Consider the following 17,783-nt stretch of genomic DNA (forward strand, 5'->3'; position numbering starts at 1 on the left):
TTTTCGTGATGTCATCTAGTCGTCGAACGCTTACTGCTCTGTGTGAACGGCACTCCTGCTTCCCACCCTCGGGCAATCTGCTAGATCTGATGTATCCCTTTCTCACTCTTCGATGGCTAATGGAGCAGCGAACGGATGCAAATAGTATCGCACATACCACACACACACAGAAGCCTTATCTACTTCTCAGCTTGAATTCACTCTATTCATGCGTCTGGGGGCGCCCAGACCATGCGTCAGGGCGAGCGAGCAAGTTCCGCTATCCATTTGACTTCAACTAACTAGAATGATAGCGTTAAGTTACGGCTAGCGTTAGGTATATTTGTAGTCATGGATGAAGCGCTGAATGAGACGCTAACATTCTGGCCGATGTTGGCCATATATTGCCACACCGCACGGCATAAGCAGAAAGTTTAAGCTTGACTCGAGTTTAACGAACCGACGAGAACAGACGTGAGCCAAGGACATTTTTGACAAACTACTATTTATTAGACGGATGCAGTATACACATTTATTAACGATTTTATTGTTTTCTTCTAACATTGTTCGAATACTTATGTGGGTCATGTCTGTAAACATCTAGCCCTGGTGAGCTCAAGGGAGAAATGTGTGGTGTCTAACTCGAATAAGCATAACTGGCCTCCTGTATCAAATATGGAGCAGGTTTAGAAAACATAGCTGGTAAAAGTATCTAGTTATAGAATAGAGAGTGATGCAGCTATAAGATATTTGCCCTCGAATCTTAGGGATACGTAATCTGCTTAGGGTTTAAAACGAAGGCACACTTCCAAGCCTCAAACAATATCAAGTAATAGAAAAATATGCTAATCCAGTAAGGCTATAGGGCGGTGAGTATGGTAATCCCCATTTCTGATCGGCCCAGTACGACGTACCAAGCCTTTTATCCTGGCCGCTGTTTGAGGCAATGCTAAAAATGGCACTGCCGAGGCTTTCTGTGAAAGGAACAGCTAGGAGTGAACAATAGCTACAAATATCAAACTATACCCTGCGCCACCTTCGACGAAATTTAGAGTTAGTATCATGGTACCCAATAGAGGTCCGTCGTCCCAATCGCGCATTAAATCCAGCTTAAATTCATAGTTCATCATAAACAATCGGCAATTAGACGTTTTCAAAAGATTTCAGTGTCGCTACAAGCTTGCTTTAAGGAGGAACGATCCAGAAAATTGTCATATAACAGCGTCCGTCTCTCATACATGTACACACTCATACACGCACCACTCGGGACAAACAAAAAATCATTGTTTCTAGGATTTGAGACAACACGAATGCCGAAGGAGTACGAAAAGGCTTTGCTCGTCATCTCGCGTTCTATGCACCTAGTTTGCGCCTTTGCTTCTCCATAGCATCCTTCACTAATGTTGCCATTACTTATAATAGTTCGATAGTTGTCAGTCAACGGGTCATATTATCAGTGGTATATAAACAATTTATATATTTACAATTATAAATAAGCCCAAAACGACGCATATGCATGCGATGAGGAACTGACTTATTAACATGTGACACAGAAACAAACTGAACGTAATTAACAAACGAATGATTACAAAATAGAGTCTCGCTCAGATCCTAGATCTATTTCAGCGATTCATTATCCGATACATTTCTAAGTAACGTAGCTCAAAAACATGAACCCGAAAGACTTAAGCGTTTACGAACACATTTGAATGCCCGAACGACGTGTTAGTGAATCTACAGGTAACAAGCTAAGGTAACAAGGTATCAAAAAAACTATGCAGTACGAAGACCTAAAAAAATCCCAGACTGCAGAATATATTTTTCGATAACTTCAACTAGATATTCTTCTGAGATTTGTCTGGATTTCCGCATTCACCAGAGATAACCAACATCTCTTTTGTGGTTCCTATGCGACAACTGATGTTGCGAAGGGGTCGCATTCGAGTTTGTCTACAATCTACCGTGGATGCATAATGCAAAAATATACGGTACATTTATAGCTATATTTTACCAAACTAATAAAATAGTAATAAAAAAAAACTGGACTATTTGCTTCAAATTGTTGGTCTTTCCAGTGCTCTTTGCCTTTTACAAAAGTCTCAGGGCGAGAATTTCAGGGCTAAGAAAAATCGAACGCGCGCTGAAAGCTGCTGTTTTATCTTTCACTGTCCAAGAAAGTCGCTTGCAGTCGTGGCAGGACCACGAGTACACCATTCTTTCTTGAAAGCTTTAAGCTCGCCTCAGTCTGCCCCTTTGAATCGCTTACTTATTCGCGTGTGGTCTTTACACCCGCAAGGCCAAAGTGTTGCCATTCATTGAGTTAGCTTGATCTATAGATCCCTAGTAAACTCCTGAAATTTAAAAACATTCTAGATTTTCCAGCAGGATCCTTAATGAAGTCGCGAAGAATAGCAAGTTAATTAGGATTTTTTGATCATGTGTGATTTGCACCATGCATTGTTAACGAGTGCGATTAATCCTACCCTGTTTGAAGTTCGCCCTCGTCATGACCCAACCTAATTTCCACCCCACTTTCAGATGCGAACGAAACGTCAAATATAGGGACATGAATACGGCCTATGCTAGCTCCACAGCAGTCAAGACATGCCGCATACTATCTAGTGTCATACTCTGCTTTTCAACATTTAACTTACTTGAATAGAAGATGCAAGTTAGCATCATTAATCCTACTATCATGCCGTTGAGGGGCAATCGCATTTTCAAAACGCTTCAAGTTATGAATTATCTCGAACCTAACATGTTTGGCTTGATTAGCACAGTGAATGTGAGCCGAAGCAGAAGTTAAAAAAACTTACAGATACATAAGAGAAATATATGCAAGTAGAAAAAACCGTGGGCGTTAACTTGCATGATATATGGAACGCTGTTGCGAGAAGCCTCAGGAGACCCATCGCTACGTCACGGTAAACCCATTCAAAGCCTCTTACGTGCAAGATGTTCTTCACGAAGTGGTTGTCGCTCTTATCGGTGGCTAAAACGACTATTATTTGTTGTATTTCTCGTCTTCTCATTACCGACATTGCCAGCCGTCGTGTCATAGTAATGCACCTCAATTGTTCGAATAACAAGGACGATCCTGGTCGAATTTTTACAAGCATAAACATATGATGGCATTCTAGACGCCGAGATAGTTAGCCATGGAGTGTTGCCAAGTTTTGTAGGTTATATGCGCTAATAACACTAGAAATTCTAACTGCTGGTTTTTCTCGGTCTGTATTTAGTTGAGTACTGCAGAAGCTAGAGCTGTTGTATTTGCGTAACGGGATAACAAGCCGGGTTTTTTTTCCATGTTTGCATGAGTTTATCCCTAAGGCTGCAAATTTTTACCAAACGTTTCCCGTACGCCAAACTCAAGCAGGAGCTGAGTAGGCTATCACTTCCGTTTGTATATCTACGCGTTTTCTCAAAAGACCTCGTTTTCGTTTGTCGTGTGTTCAGCAAATAGGAAGCTTTTACCGCACCGAACCTTATTCGAAGGCTACCTGCTACTGACAGTACTTTCGACTTTATAAGAGAATAGCGCGTTTAGGCAAATCAGTGAGGAAGTAGAAGTACATAACGCGTTCGAACGCCTAGGAAAGAAATAATAGAATAGCTTATCTAGCGTCTGACTAGGTCGACCCACCTGAATGCAGCGCATCTGACAAATCCGTCAATGAAGTTTTCGGATAGGGAATTGTCAATACGACAAGTAGATTCTAGGTGAAACGTGACTGTGAACTGTAAACCCTTTTTAGCCCACTCAAATATATACAGCCTTTTTACATTATAGAAGTACGTTTTGGACCACCTGTTAATATCGCTTGGTGATCTGCATGCGCTATATTGTCAACGATGCGAGCAGACGAACAGCGAAAGAAAACTAAGCTAATGCTGTGGCATATAGGGTTAATTATTCTGTGTCCGCTTTACGTCAGAGTGACAAACGTTCACACTCACTTTAGCGTATCTATCTGGCGTTACTTATTTTATACAGGACAACGCATGGTTATTTCACACCATCTGGGTTACATAGCGTCTGCCAACCAGTCACGACGCAGCGTTTCGTTTTGACAGAGGCAATCACAAAGCGCACCACATATTGTCAAAATCTAACGGAACATAGTTTGTCAAAATTTACACTATTTTGCAATACGCACAGTCAACAGGTAGGCAGAGATTTGCCAATAGACCGCGCGAATGTAAAGCAAGGCACAAAAAGGACCCAAATTTTCTATCCATCAATCCAAATATGTAGTTGTCTTTTTCTTCTGCTGTCCTTGCTCTGCTACGACGATCTGCCTCTGGGGCAACGGAGGCAGATTGGTCTGCTAATTATGGCCAGTGAGGTGGGAACGGCGTTGCTGCTGGTACTTCAATGCCTTCCCGCGGTTGTACAAAGTCCGGTGCATTGTTTTCGTGCTCTATGCACTCCGGATTGGCATGGGTAGTAACCGTAGAAAAATGGGCACAAAACCTTCGGGTACTCCTAAAAACAATGTGACCACAGGAGGTATAAAGGCTGGTCCTACTCTTGCCGATGATGACGGTGGTGACGATACTACGGATATTGATGATGAGGCTACTGTTGACGGCGATGCCCTGACTTGTAGGGGTCTTTTAGCTGGAAATACGCTTAGTAGCTCGATCTATTCTGCAGATGTAGGAAAGACCTCTCAGACCAGGGGGCTCTCCGCATGACTCTTCAACCGCACACACCAGTCAGCCGGCAGTGCCATGAGAAACACAGTTCTTATGACGGCTCAAATCTACAAAGCACCGGAGGGAGGGCATTGACACTGTTTTGCTCTATGACTCCCGGTGGAGTTTCTCAGCGAAGGTTCATAGGGGGGGGGGGGGGAGAAATCAGCATTGTCAATGCGCTCTGCACCACTACCTACCCATGCGCTAATGGTGTTCGTAACGATGAAGAAACTCTGCTGCTGTAGTCCTGATGTGCATGCATTCTTGCCTTTACTGTCCGGTTATATTCCTATACACGGTTAACAATGTTACACACGTGATCGTTTGCGAGAGCGAAGCCAGCAAAATTGTACAGTGAGCCTTAAGAAGCGGCTAGCCTTTAAAACAAGCGTGTTTCTTGACCTGGTTGCCACCATCGCTGTATCGGCCGAAGAAAAAGACTGTCTCAGTGCTTCTCATTGACCCCGCCGCCGATTCTCATTTACTAGCAGAAAACCAAAGGGCAAGCTAAATAAGTTAGTGAGATTAAAGTCCAGTAGACCGTGCATCGTTTTAAGGTAATAACGACCAAAAAACAAAATAATCGATCGATACGCTCATCGTTGAAGTCCATAGGAGTCCATGAAGTCCATATGGCTTAGATAGAAGAGCTAAGGGGCCTTTGTGGCTTGCACAACAGAAGGCTATGGTATCGAAGACAGAAATAAGGTAAAATTGCCGCCAGACTACAGCACTCAGGCGCGAAAGCCATGAAGGCTTGACAAAACGCGATAGACTTATTGGATATGTCGAACGTGTCCAAAAATCTATTCACAATTTTGTAGCATTAAGAGGAAAAGGTGAGATACTAGTACACAACCGCCAATGTATGTGTTACTACCAGTTCTGCTTCCACCGACGCTGCCGTGTCAAGCACATGCTGGCGTAATAGTACAAACGGTCTCAAAACATCGTCCTTTCGAAACCGAATATAAAGGAACGAGTAATTTACAGTTTATTTCCGAATTTTTCAGTCTGAGTTTGCCAGTTCTGCCGAACGACCGGAACTCGAAAAGTTTACGCTTCGATAAGGTTGACTAAAGTAAACGCCAGCGTTGACCTTTGAACTACCCACCATCGTTCGGCCGATTTGTGCACTGGGGAAATATTCATATTAGATCAACACTAAGCCTATATACGGGGGCATACATAGACCATCGGAATTCACCAGTTGGCGTAAAGCTGGGATTCATATTGCCGTCGAACGACTCGATGAAACGCTGCTCTGCGAAACTTGCCAGGACTACGACTATGACGAGTAAATTTTTTTTTTTTTTACCATTTCCTATTTGGGCACTTTCGGCTGAGATTCGTAGGAAAATAAAGAGAAAAGCGTGATAGTAAAGACAGAAAACGCATAGGTATTTTACACGATCGAAGAGTCTCAATGTGACGATGAACAGAAGAAAGAAGTGCCGAAAATTTTGAAACAGATAGTACAAGCCTTTGGAAAATAATTAAGCGTAAATTGCGGTCAGTACTCAATGCAATCTTCAATGATGCAAATTCAGAAATACAATAAAAAAAGGGAAATGACAGAAATCTCAAACTCTAGAACAACAGTGCCTCTAGAACTTCTCTTAAAGGCAGGTAATATTACGAATTACAAGGGGTGTCCTCATCATTTGCGATTACGAGTTAAACTGGCTTTTTTATGCATCCAGAGAAAATTGTAAGTTAGACAAAAATAACGAATTAAATGGCTCGTGGGTCGCGAGACCTCACATAGCGTAACAAGCTGGCTGGCTGGCTGGCTGGCTACGTTAAAAGTGACTTCTATGAGATATGCTGTGTCTAAATCTAGTGGTCTTGTTTATCTCGTTAATGATATGACTTCTACAGTACGCCTTAGCTTACTCGTCCTCACGAAGTATATAAAAGTATATAAAGAAAACGTATACATTAATTGTTGCATTTTTCATCTTCTTTTACGTATATTTAACGCTCACATATATAATCATCACTTATCGAAGTATCAGCATAGCTAGTTATTTAATTATGTTTATATATATTATATATATGAATAAGACATCTCAATCCGGACTGTCTTCTATGAGTTTTTCTTAAGTTATATTTAGGTAAAAACAGATGCTTCAACGAATTCGTTTGCTAGGCCATATTTCTACAATATATATATATATATATATATATATGGACAGCTCGCGAACACAGCAGATCATTCAATAGTTATTTCGAAACTATTTCTTCTTTAGTCTGCAAATGTCCTCTTAATAGTAATTTTACATCAAATGAGATTGGTAGGCGCCAAACCTTCGCTCAGGTATGCTAGCAATAAAAATCGTCAACTCCTAAAATTATAGCCATAAAACGACGAAAATGTCCAAAAGGTGAAGGAAGATAAATATCAATCAACAATATAGCTGATTCGTGCGAACTTTGAAAGCGACGTATTGTTTCTCACCGCTTTGACAAGTTTGTTGTTTTGTTTTAAAAAGAATTGGCTCTCGTCTGCTAGCAGTAGCGTATTAATGCGTGTAATAGGGTGCGGCAATGTTTGCTTGCATTTTAGTGTAGTGCTTGAATTTTTTATATAATACCCATTGATATATGTTCATATGGTATTATGTGTCGGTAGAAACAAAGTGCTTGAAAAACTCGAAGGCGTATTGAAAAAATGTTCGCCAAAAAATATCTTTGGGTAAAAAATATAAAATAATACATATATTCAAGTTGCCACCACAATATGCCTAGAAAAACTGAATGCAAACGGTTCAATGGACGACGATTCTTAGGTTGAGTTTTAAGCTCTGCTGTGAGCTAAGTACCTTTCTGTACCGGTTTTAATTATAAATCTGGTTTAAACGAACTTGAAATATGTAAATGCGATCCATCCATGTTGTACATGTTGAGGACCTAGGCCCTACGATGGTAACGTTATTAACGTCAACGTAGTTGAGGATAGTTTCTTAAGGCGCTCTCTCCCAGACTTCTCTTAATTAGCTGTCATAAAAGTTAGAGACTTTTCCGAAAAAAGTAGTGTTGATTTTCATCTTCTTTAACGTTTATCGCGTCTTTATGGTATGTATATCAATAATTAGGTGCATAATTTCAATTCCTACCGCCATCGTATCGTACATTATCTAAAATATACACATATAGCAGTAAATGTAGGCTAGTAATCAGCACTCTCATTCGTGTGACGCGTTTTACCCATCGACTGAACACCATTATCCACGGCGACACAAAATCACATATTACCGTCTAATTCCTAGGCATGTTTATTTCAAAAATAGCACTGCGAGCGAGCGTGGCGCATATACTATACATTAGTGCCAGACTTGAAAAACAGCTCGTTTATGCCCCTGTCTTCTTTCCATAGATTACACGATGATAGTGCTTTTAGCTCTCAATTAAAACAGTGACAGATCAAAACGATAAAGTGTGTCTAGTATCGATAGGTACTGCTCCGACTACCTGTTCCCTTGCCGCTGGTACTGGCTGTGGCCAATACGTTTAGCTTATATTGCCACAGCAAATCTGCAATGGAAGCAAAACAATCATGGCAACTTTTACTATGGTTACTGCGTGAGACATATTTGGTTGATTCTAAATTAGCACACCCTTCGTTCCACTTGGCAAGCAGTGCGTGTCAACTACGTGAACGGGACAGAGCCAATAATCGCGCAGAGATCGTTATGATAGTAGGCCGAAATCCATCGACCAACAAGCTGGCGCATGTAAATGAATTTTTCGTACGCATTTATCGTAGTTTGGTGACCGTCATTAGGGCCATAGCAGCAGCACAGGGTGAAGCTCGCAAACGCCGACAGCTGATAACGCTTGAGGCGGGAGCGATTTTGGAGCGTTGGGTCGGAACTTGAGATGGGTGAGTTCCTCTTAATTAGTTAGAGAAGCTTTTATAGATAGCCTTTCTCCGATAGTTAAGGGTTATTTTGTGATAGTATGTTGAATTAACTATGGCTTTTTACGCGCCTGTACACTTTGTTTGGGCTCGATTATGCCCACGCCGTCTCAAGGCGTTAACAGCAGATTATTAACGCCAAAGTACAAAATAAGAGGCTATTAACAGTACGGATCATAAAATGCCTCCAGTGTAGCTCGTGGTGCATTCAAATATGTGCCGTGCTAAGAAGTTAGTCAACAGCAAAAACATTGTCCTTTCTGCGGTTTTGTAATATAGTTTTTGCTATTTATTTTAATGTTTCGTTCAAAAACAAGTGGCAAGTATGAAGGTACAGAATACATCCCTTTTTATCACTTTTCCTGAAGAACTGAATACTTCACATAAGTCTATGTTTCACATATGTGTAAGTGTCCTCCATGTTGCTTCGATAAATCGAGAAAAAAAATCAGGATTAATAACACATCGGACTAGTATAAGTTGACAAGCTCTTAATCTTTTAGTAAAATTTAGTCGCTCACAGCCTGAAACGCAAAGTGGAGGTGGGCTGACAATGCAGCTGGGTAATCGTGTAAAGAACATGGTGCTTTAACTAGCTTGTCCAATTAGTGACGATAGTGCGGAACTTGGCGGAAAAGGTTACTCACTACAAATCTTACACTGCGGTAGGCTACTAGGCCTGGGCGTTCGTTAACCTAAAAAATGACCACTGGCTTATCCACACACTCAGACTAAATAGGAAATCTAAATATTGCGAAGGCCAAGGACTCAACCTTACTAATTGTTCCTTGAAATTTCCAAACGCCTTCCGACTACCGAACGAAGTAATTTTAGGCAATTAGTCAATTGTATTATTTCGCACGATACTTATTATGTTGTTTCTCATTTTCACTATGTCTTAACAATAGGAGCAGCATGTTTTATTATAGCTGATAGTCTTCGTTAAGACCGCCGAAGGTCAAAAAGTTCCCTGTAGTGTCTTGGCAGCATACTGCAGTCAGTAGTAACCCTATTGTTACTTACATGATATGAAGCGTTTGATTTCTATCACCGGAACGAGACGAAGCCCTCAATAAACTATATCCGTATTGTCCATTTCTACACGCTGGAAGGGTACGAGAAAGCGTCAATGCCCCCTGAGGCACATGAGTCCGTATAAAAGACTATGCAAAAGGACCAACCGAAGGGAAATGTAGCCTAAAAATTTTCGACGAACGTACAATGTAGACCTGCATCAAAATTCAGACGCACCACCTGGTGTAATTGTCACAGCGTAATACTACTATACATTTAGATGCGAAGAACTATTTTGGCCATTGCCTTACATTATGTGGGAGGCACGATTTTGCTCTCCACTTCTTTCTTGCCCTAGGTTGGCCTGACGTATCAACGTGACTCGAACCCCTTCCATTTGCATAACAAACACCCCAGATTTACAAGATACGACTGATTGTTCACAATACAACATCTAATTATTTCAAAAATAACACATGATGATAATAGAATATTATTTTTTGTTTCTCAATCACAGACATACTTTAGTCATCTAGCTTATACATACAATTCTTACGAGTACACTGATAGATTTACATAATTATTTCCATTAAACCTAAGCTGCCGAAGGGAATATGTATGTTTACCACAAATCATTTTACAACTGGAGCCGTTTGTCAATATACACATATATGTATATTGTCGATATATCTATATGCGTATACTAGACAACCTATGTGAGTGAAAAAGTTATATATATATATATATATACATACACACATAGGTATATCGCTTCCTTCCACCGTGACCCTGTTCTCCGATCAGCGTTGTAGTGAATTTGATTGTAGTATTGTTGAAAAAGCTTGCGTCATAATAGAAGAACGATGAATCATTGAAACTGAGCCTTATTATCGGTCGAACACCAGCTACATTTGCTGCTTCCCGTACTGACGATTGAACTAAAATGAAAGGCCGAGCCAAAAACTAAGTGTAGTGCGCGGCCAATATGTCACATTCCCTTCAAAGGCAGTAGTACTCTCGTTCTCTCCGGGCCGTATCGTTGACACAATTCGACATTTTTGGAGATCTCATTGTCGACGGGGCTCCTATTAGAAGTCAATAACAGAGGAGGCGGTCGATGTCAGACGTGAGGGTGTAGGGAAGAACAGGGGCAGTTCATGCTCCGTTCTCGTTTTGAGCCTACTGACGATGACGCTAGAGTTTATGCTGTGTTTTTAAGTTGTCTTACGATCATACTGCTCATCAACGCTTTGCCCTGCTTCCAAGAAGAATCAGGTGGAGAATGGTAAAGAGCACAGCCGCAAAGCTCTACTAGCGACGTGACTGTTTTTCCGCTTCACATTAGTGCCACCTTCCTATCTTTCGCTTTCCCCTGTCTTATCGTGTTTTATCGTGGGCAAATTGGCTCTTCTTATCGGATAAATGTTCGGGACGCTCGCTTCCATTTAGCACTGCGTGTAGTGAAGAAAATCGCTTTCCCCTATTTGTATAAACCCTCTCTCTATCTCTCTTTTTGTGTGTGTATTCGGTCCATGCCTGCTTCCCAGTTACCCAATAATGAATTGCCGACTCATCTGGTAAGAGAGATGTACCCAAAGCAAAGGAGCAGGAGCAGGAGCAGGCTGCTGACCAAGTAGTCGTTCAAGGCTGGATATCACTGTACGCTGTATATGCAAAAATCCTAGCAGCGGGAGTGGCTCAAAAAAGAGACGAAGAGTCGACACACAATCCGACCGATTCGTAACCCATTTTTCTATAGTTTTTAAGTTTAGCTGTATTCATACACTTTTTTTCATACACAACGAACATTGATCATTGTTTTGCTTCCTTATCTATTTACATCATGGACGTACATTGGTATATCATAACGGTTTCTCTACTCGCTAGTTATTGACGTGGTTGAATTATGGATGCGGTTGCTCTTGATAAACTCGATAAGGTTCCCGCAAGAAATGCAGCTTGTCATGCGCGGAACGACAGACCATCCTTTACGGCGTCCTTGTATGTGAGCGCACGTATGCTGAAGAACGGCAAGGGATAAAGCGCTTTGGAAGACATCTAGGCGGGTAAGAAGAATATTTCTTCTTTTACTATTCTTCTCGCGATATCGTGCTCGCTCGATCGCATCATCAAATCGAAAAATATTTATTTTTTATTAAAAAGAAATAGAACAAAAATTAAAAGCGCTGGCCTATTGTGTAGCACTTGCGGCATAGGCAGAGTAAAGGCGTTATTTACGGCTCATATACATCATCTGGTGAATATTAGTTGCCTTACATGGCTTGAAAAGGCTTGCGTCGATGTGAGTCGCATGCAAAAGAATGATCGCAACAGCCATGGTGTTATTTACACAGTTTCAATGCTATACTGATTGGTCTTCTCTATTTCATCACCACTACGTTGCTGTCTAATCTATAATAATCATATTAATGTCACCGACAGGGCTAGCCGCTCTATATTCTAAGACGGATGAACAAAAGATGCGTGCGGAAAGCGAGGAATAATGATACAAACTTCGTTACCCACTTCAAAGCCAGGCTGGCCCTATAAAGGCTTCTGACAAGGGCAGCTAGAAAAAAGGCTTGTAAAAGGCGAAGAGTGTATACAGGCACGCCCACCTATGGGCACGCAAACAGCGCTTTTCGGAAAAATGGCCGATAGGATTGGCTATGCGGTCGCTTTTAACCTTCTCAAACTTCGGCGTTGTCTATACACTAACCTTTGAGTAATTGCTATGCGCCATCTTATAAACGGAATATCTCGTCCTCCATAGACCATCGTCGTCGAAGCATCTCGATGCGCTGACAGTGACTTCGATATTAATGAATCGCAGTTTCGGACCAATGAACGCTTGAGTGTACGTAAGAATATGCACATAAAGCCTTCTCTTTGCGGACGGGATAGAGGGAAGGGAGGCTTCTTCAAGCTAAAGACAGGCAACAAAATACAAATTTGCAGATTACATGCTCCTCATAGGCTACAGATTATAATTTATCATTAGCGTTGCTAAAGGTCAAAATAAACGAGTGTAGTGCTCGAGAATGCCGAGATGCTGACAACTGCAAAACTCGTCTCATTCAACAATCTAGCGAAGATCTGGGCAGTTTTTTTGGCGTGAAGCTTCGCTAACCGTTTTTTTACTCCATGACACCACGGAAATCCATTTAGCGAATGTCATTGGAATTTCGAGAGCCAAACATAGCTGCATAATAACTTTCGGTCGGACGATGTATCACATCTGGCTGAGTAACCGAAGAAACTAGAAAAGAGTAAAAGCTATCGATAGCGTTGCTATCGTCAAACACCACGTGGCAACGTCATATAATGAATTGCTACAAAAGCGGTTAAACATGCACACCTAGTCATGATACAAATATTTAACTGTACGGTTGACTAAACCTAATAGAGGTATGTAGAAATGGCCACTAACGAATATAGCTAGATACAAACAAGTATGCATTACATATTGCCCATTTCATGGGAGTATCGTGCATAGAGCAATGTAATCTTACTATTTACGCAGGCGCACAGATGCGCACACGACTTATTTGAACTTCGGAAAAGTGTATGTAAAATAATGGCGGCGTAACTGCAGCTAACAGCGTAGTTAGTTGTTCTACCATTCTTCGTTATTGCTTTATCTATGTTTCCTTTATTGCTTCTCCCAGGTCCATGTATTATAATCATTATCATCATGCAGGTGGCTCGTATTTATTTTTCGAAGTTGTGCTGCCACTCGTCTGTATTACTTCGAAAAGTATGCCGCCAACTGCCTGCTGTTTGTTTCGGTACAATGCTAAGGTCGATTTAAACGAGCCATGCTAATAATATTATAGTTATACTTCGACTGTGACATTCAATAGAATTATAGTATCTCTTCGCCGCGGTGTTCACTCCGAAGCTTCTCTAGCAGAAATTCCAACATACTGCCATATGAAAAATGCGCTGTAGTATTCGTGCTTGGCAGTTTTACAACGCGTCAGTTTTCTCTTAAGAGAAATCGTGGCAGCACCAGCCGGTTACTGCGGAAGACATTCTATAACATACGAAAGATGGCTGCAGAGGATGCACGCAGCAACCGACATTCACGTAGACGCAAGCGTACATTTGCCAATGCTCCTCCAAACTCTTTGCCACCGAGCAGCATGTCATACAAGTTTTAAACAGACGTATCCGTGTTGCTATGGTGCCGTACGACGGAGAACGTGCTCCTACAGCAGCCCTTATGTTCCTTGAATGGTGCCATTGGGAACCGCAAAACGAATAACGTCGCCCCTATTCTCAGTTTGGCTTTTTCCCCAAGTAAACGCCTACCTCTTTTTTTCTTTTTTCGTCTAGTGACGATGGAAGTACTAGCTGCATTTGTGGATGCGCACTAGTTGCTACTGTTAGAACAAAGTAGCAAAATGGTGTTGGAAGGTTGAAAAGTCAACGCGCGACTCTTCTTATACCAGCAGGTTCTAGTTGTAGATGTAGCCAAAAACAAATGCTGCCAGGAGCGAATTTCAATTTTCCATCTCTTTGCCCTTTTAGAATGCGTAGGTCAGCCTGTCTACTTCGGAAAATGATAAGAGAGAGATGTGGCCGACAGGACCAGGAGGGGGGGGGGGGGCTGCTGCTATTGTTACTTCGACCTAAGATAGCCGCCGTTATATAGGGCGTAATAGGTAGCTATTATAATCAGGTGCATATTGGGGTTTTGTGCTACACTCTTATTTCTACGTGGGATCCATGCGACCTCATTAAAAATTAATGGAACCCGAGCAATAATGGATCAAATGTTTCAGTACATTTAAATTTCTGCCGCAGATCAGCAGATAACGCGTGTCTAATCCAAACTAAAAACATTTAGGCAGGACTTACTCTATTTATTATGTACTCATTCACAACTATATCGTGAATCAAAATAGCCTATGTAGGCTTGTTTAGACCACGCAATTCATACGCCAACTCAGCGAACATGTGCGTAATGCCATTAGGCCTTCGATATATAAATGATTTAGAATCTTTTCGTCATTGGAAAATTGATGGCTTAAGCTAGAGGTTCGGCTGAATGAGTGCGGTTAGTATAATTAAGTTTTATTCCTGTGGTAGCTTAGTGAACCTATTTGCGTGCTGATCGTGGATGCACGTGCTGGTCTAAGTTCGAACCCAGACATAGATACGTTTCGTCTGATATACTAAGAGCAGTGTCAGACGTAAAACTCGAGACACTTAGCTTAGGTCTGAATTCATGCATGTGTCCCCCAGTAAGCCATATATATAATGAAGGTGAGTAGGCAATTACGTGAATCGTAATTGAAAAGAATAGAAAAGCTGCCCAGGTTTATGTCTTAAATTGATACATCTTAGAATGCCGCTTGTCAGCTGCTACATGAGAGGTAAAAAAAACATTCTATTTTTGCTTAATCGAGGCAGGCTGGGCCCCTCTGCTGCTTAGCGCCAGCAAGGAACTTTCTCTACAAGTCTAGCTTCTAGTGCGACCCCACTGTACGCTACATTAACGAAAATCACGGACATGTCCATAGGCTGGCGAATACTGAACCACTTCCGAGAAGGCTGTTGTCAAATCGAAATGGGCCGCCCCACTGACGACCTTCGGCAGGTTGACTTTCAGCCCCATAAGCTAACGCAGATTATACTGCGTACGTTCCCTTGGCGTCGGATCAAGAACCCAACAAAATAACCACTGGGCCTTCAACATACAATTGTTTTTTGGTTCATCGTAATGAACGCCTGTCGCGGGAGCTAGTGAGAATGAAAAGTAATATATTTAACTGTGCCTACGAAATGCGCATATGAAATTACTGATATACTGTATTTCGCATCGAAATATAGAATACTAACCATCAGAATAGTTTTGAGTTCACTAAAAATGTTTTCCTCTAATTGCAATTAATTCTTTAATGGCAGATGATTAGCAGTAAACAAAAACGTTGATAATTTGATGAAGAACTCAGACAGGAACAGATACGCACAAAACAAAATATCGTGTCACGCTTGGGGCGTGTTCGATCAGAGACTGTCTGTAAACAGAATGGATGTAGAATTGTAAGTAACTCTCCCGATTTCCAATACAAACCAATGTGCATACGTTTCCCCGCTTGACGCAATGCTTGTTTTTTATTTTAGCATTAAATTCAGCATTTACCTCCTGAGGACCAATGCGAGGTCGAACGACTAGGACGTAAGCGAGAACGCCCCTGAAGGTCCTCAAAAGGAGAATTGGATTACAGTATATCGTAGCTGGCGCACAAGAGGCGGTAGTAGCAGCAGCTTCGCTGCAGCTAGCTCGAGGCCGCGTACAATGACGCGCCGATCCGCTCAAAAAACGAATTAAACTAATATAGAATAGAAGGCATGAGAAACGACAACGCGAAACTGAAATATGGTCGATTTGGAGCCTAACTAAGCCGATGGCGCTACTCGTGCTGTTTCCCGATAAAAATGAACAGCCGTGAATATCTGGTTGCTCTTTCAGTACCTGCCACTAGGTCCGACCTTGAGAACTCTTCCCTTTTCCTCTTCTGGTCTACGCACACAAACATGCACAGCTCCACAAATACCACTTCCACTACACACCATAAGGCTCGCAGACAGGGCATTCCCCATTGTGATCGTAGTTACTAGATGAAGAACGTGTTTGCACGGAGTCGAACCAAGCGTGGCGGCAGCGAACGAAGGATTGAGCTAGATTCGAAGATTTTCAATTGCCATATTTCTCATCACCCCTACCCTGTTCTTCCTTCTCCCGACGTCACACTCGCTTATCGACCGATCTGCCGCCCCGTTGTTTCCGAATCGGCGTCACGATATCCTCTCTTGCCTCCCAACATAACCTGTACTTCACGTACACTCTGTTACTCTACATTGCGCTCGCGAAAAAGCGTCTTCGCTTTTTCCTTTGTTTTTGCGAGCTTCGTACAGGCCCCAATTTTTTCCTCGGCTTCTTCATTTAATTTCTGTTCGCGAATGTCCAGACGAGAATTCTCTGAGCAAAGAGAAAGTTAATCTTTTGATCGAGTAGACTACGCTCGATGTCCTTAACGCCTGCCTTCATCTAAAGACCGCGACCTGGGAGAATAATGCGGACCGGCCAGGTCACTGTAATCATCTAGAGCAGAGCTTGGCGTATTTGTCATCTAAGAGTTGTGCTTAATTAAGGATGTATGAGAGGTGCTTGATGTGAAGACTACCCTTGGACATCTAGAGTTCCGTGTCTTTGCCTGTGTAGTTTGGACCTACCAACCTTCACCAAAAGCTCGCACCTGCAACCTGCACCTGATGGGCATATAGTAACGAAAAAATCACATTGATATATTTGTTGGATCGGAATCATCTCAGTAACGGTAGCTTCGCTGTCACCACTTTGATCGCACATGAAACTTTTTGTATTTTTTTTTCTTCCAGGTAATATCTGCTTCGGGTATTTAACAGCTCGAACGATGGAGTTGTTTTGTTTATAAGTCGCGCTAATGATAACATGTGGTGGGCAAATGACTGGTATGGAAGGAGGGTAAAAACAACTACATCTAGTCCACGTAATCTATTATAATATTCGCGCTCATGACCATCTACGCCCGATTATGAAAGTAATTCCAGCAGCAAAGAAGCCAACTGAATCGTACACTTCATACATCATTCCTCACTTAATCCTGATCAAATATTAAATAATTGCTTACTTATTAAGAGATAGACTATGATAATAGGGAAAAAGTTAAGGATATACTACATTTGTACGAGAAAAATTTCGTACGAAAAAATGAAAATCCTTACAATTAGTGTTTATCCATCGTGAACATCCATGTTTTTGGCAGGTGTACTTCATTTAATGTACGCCTATACCGTATTGCTTGATCTAAGAAACCCTCAATAGACATGGAACACAACTGGACCGGGCCATTCTGGCTTATATTGCATCGGATCGAGATCAAAGACAACTCTCACTCTTGAATGGAAAACGTTTTATAGGTTAAGGAATAATCTTTTTTTCGTTAAGGATAGACCTTTAAATTAGTTTTTCGTTCTTCTATTTTTTCATACCGAATTTATTTGTCAATCGACAACGTTGCCAGAAATCGATAGATTTTATTTTTAAGTCAATTTCGCCTCCTGTAGAATCTATGGCTGTAGTATAAATATGCGCCTGCCGCAACGATAGACC

At 41.6% G+C, this 17,783-nt stretch overlaps 1 protein-coding gene across 3 annotated transcripts in view; it reads left to right on the plus strand.

The window, feature by feature from the left end:
* Positions 1-17,783, plus strand: part of Ptp69D (Protein tyrosine phosphatase 69D) — a 577,123-nt gene that overhangs the window by 395,243 nt on the left and 164,097 nt on the right. Inside the window, exon 1 of one of the 3 annotated variants that reach the window (XM_086988022.1) lies at positions 8,242-8,569. The exons of the other annotated variants lie outside the window; for them this stretch is intronic. Coding sequence (XP_086844148.1) covers positions 8,566-8,569 — 4 coding nt within the window. The 5' untranslated portion in view covers positions 8,242-8,565. Of the gene's footprint in view, positions 1-8,241; positions 8,570-17,783 lie in introns of those variants that run through there. 3 annotated transcript variants of the gene reach the window in all.

The sequence above is a fragment of the Varroa destructor genome, unplaced genomic scaffold (assembly GCF_002443255.2).
Source record: "Varroa destructor unplaced genomic scaffold, Vdes_3.0 BEIS01000004.1, whole genome shotgun sequence".
Classification (NCBI taxonomy): domain Eukaryota; kingdom Metazoa; phylum Arthropoda; class Arachnida; order Mesostigmata; family Varroidae; genus Varroa; species Varroa destructor.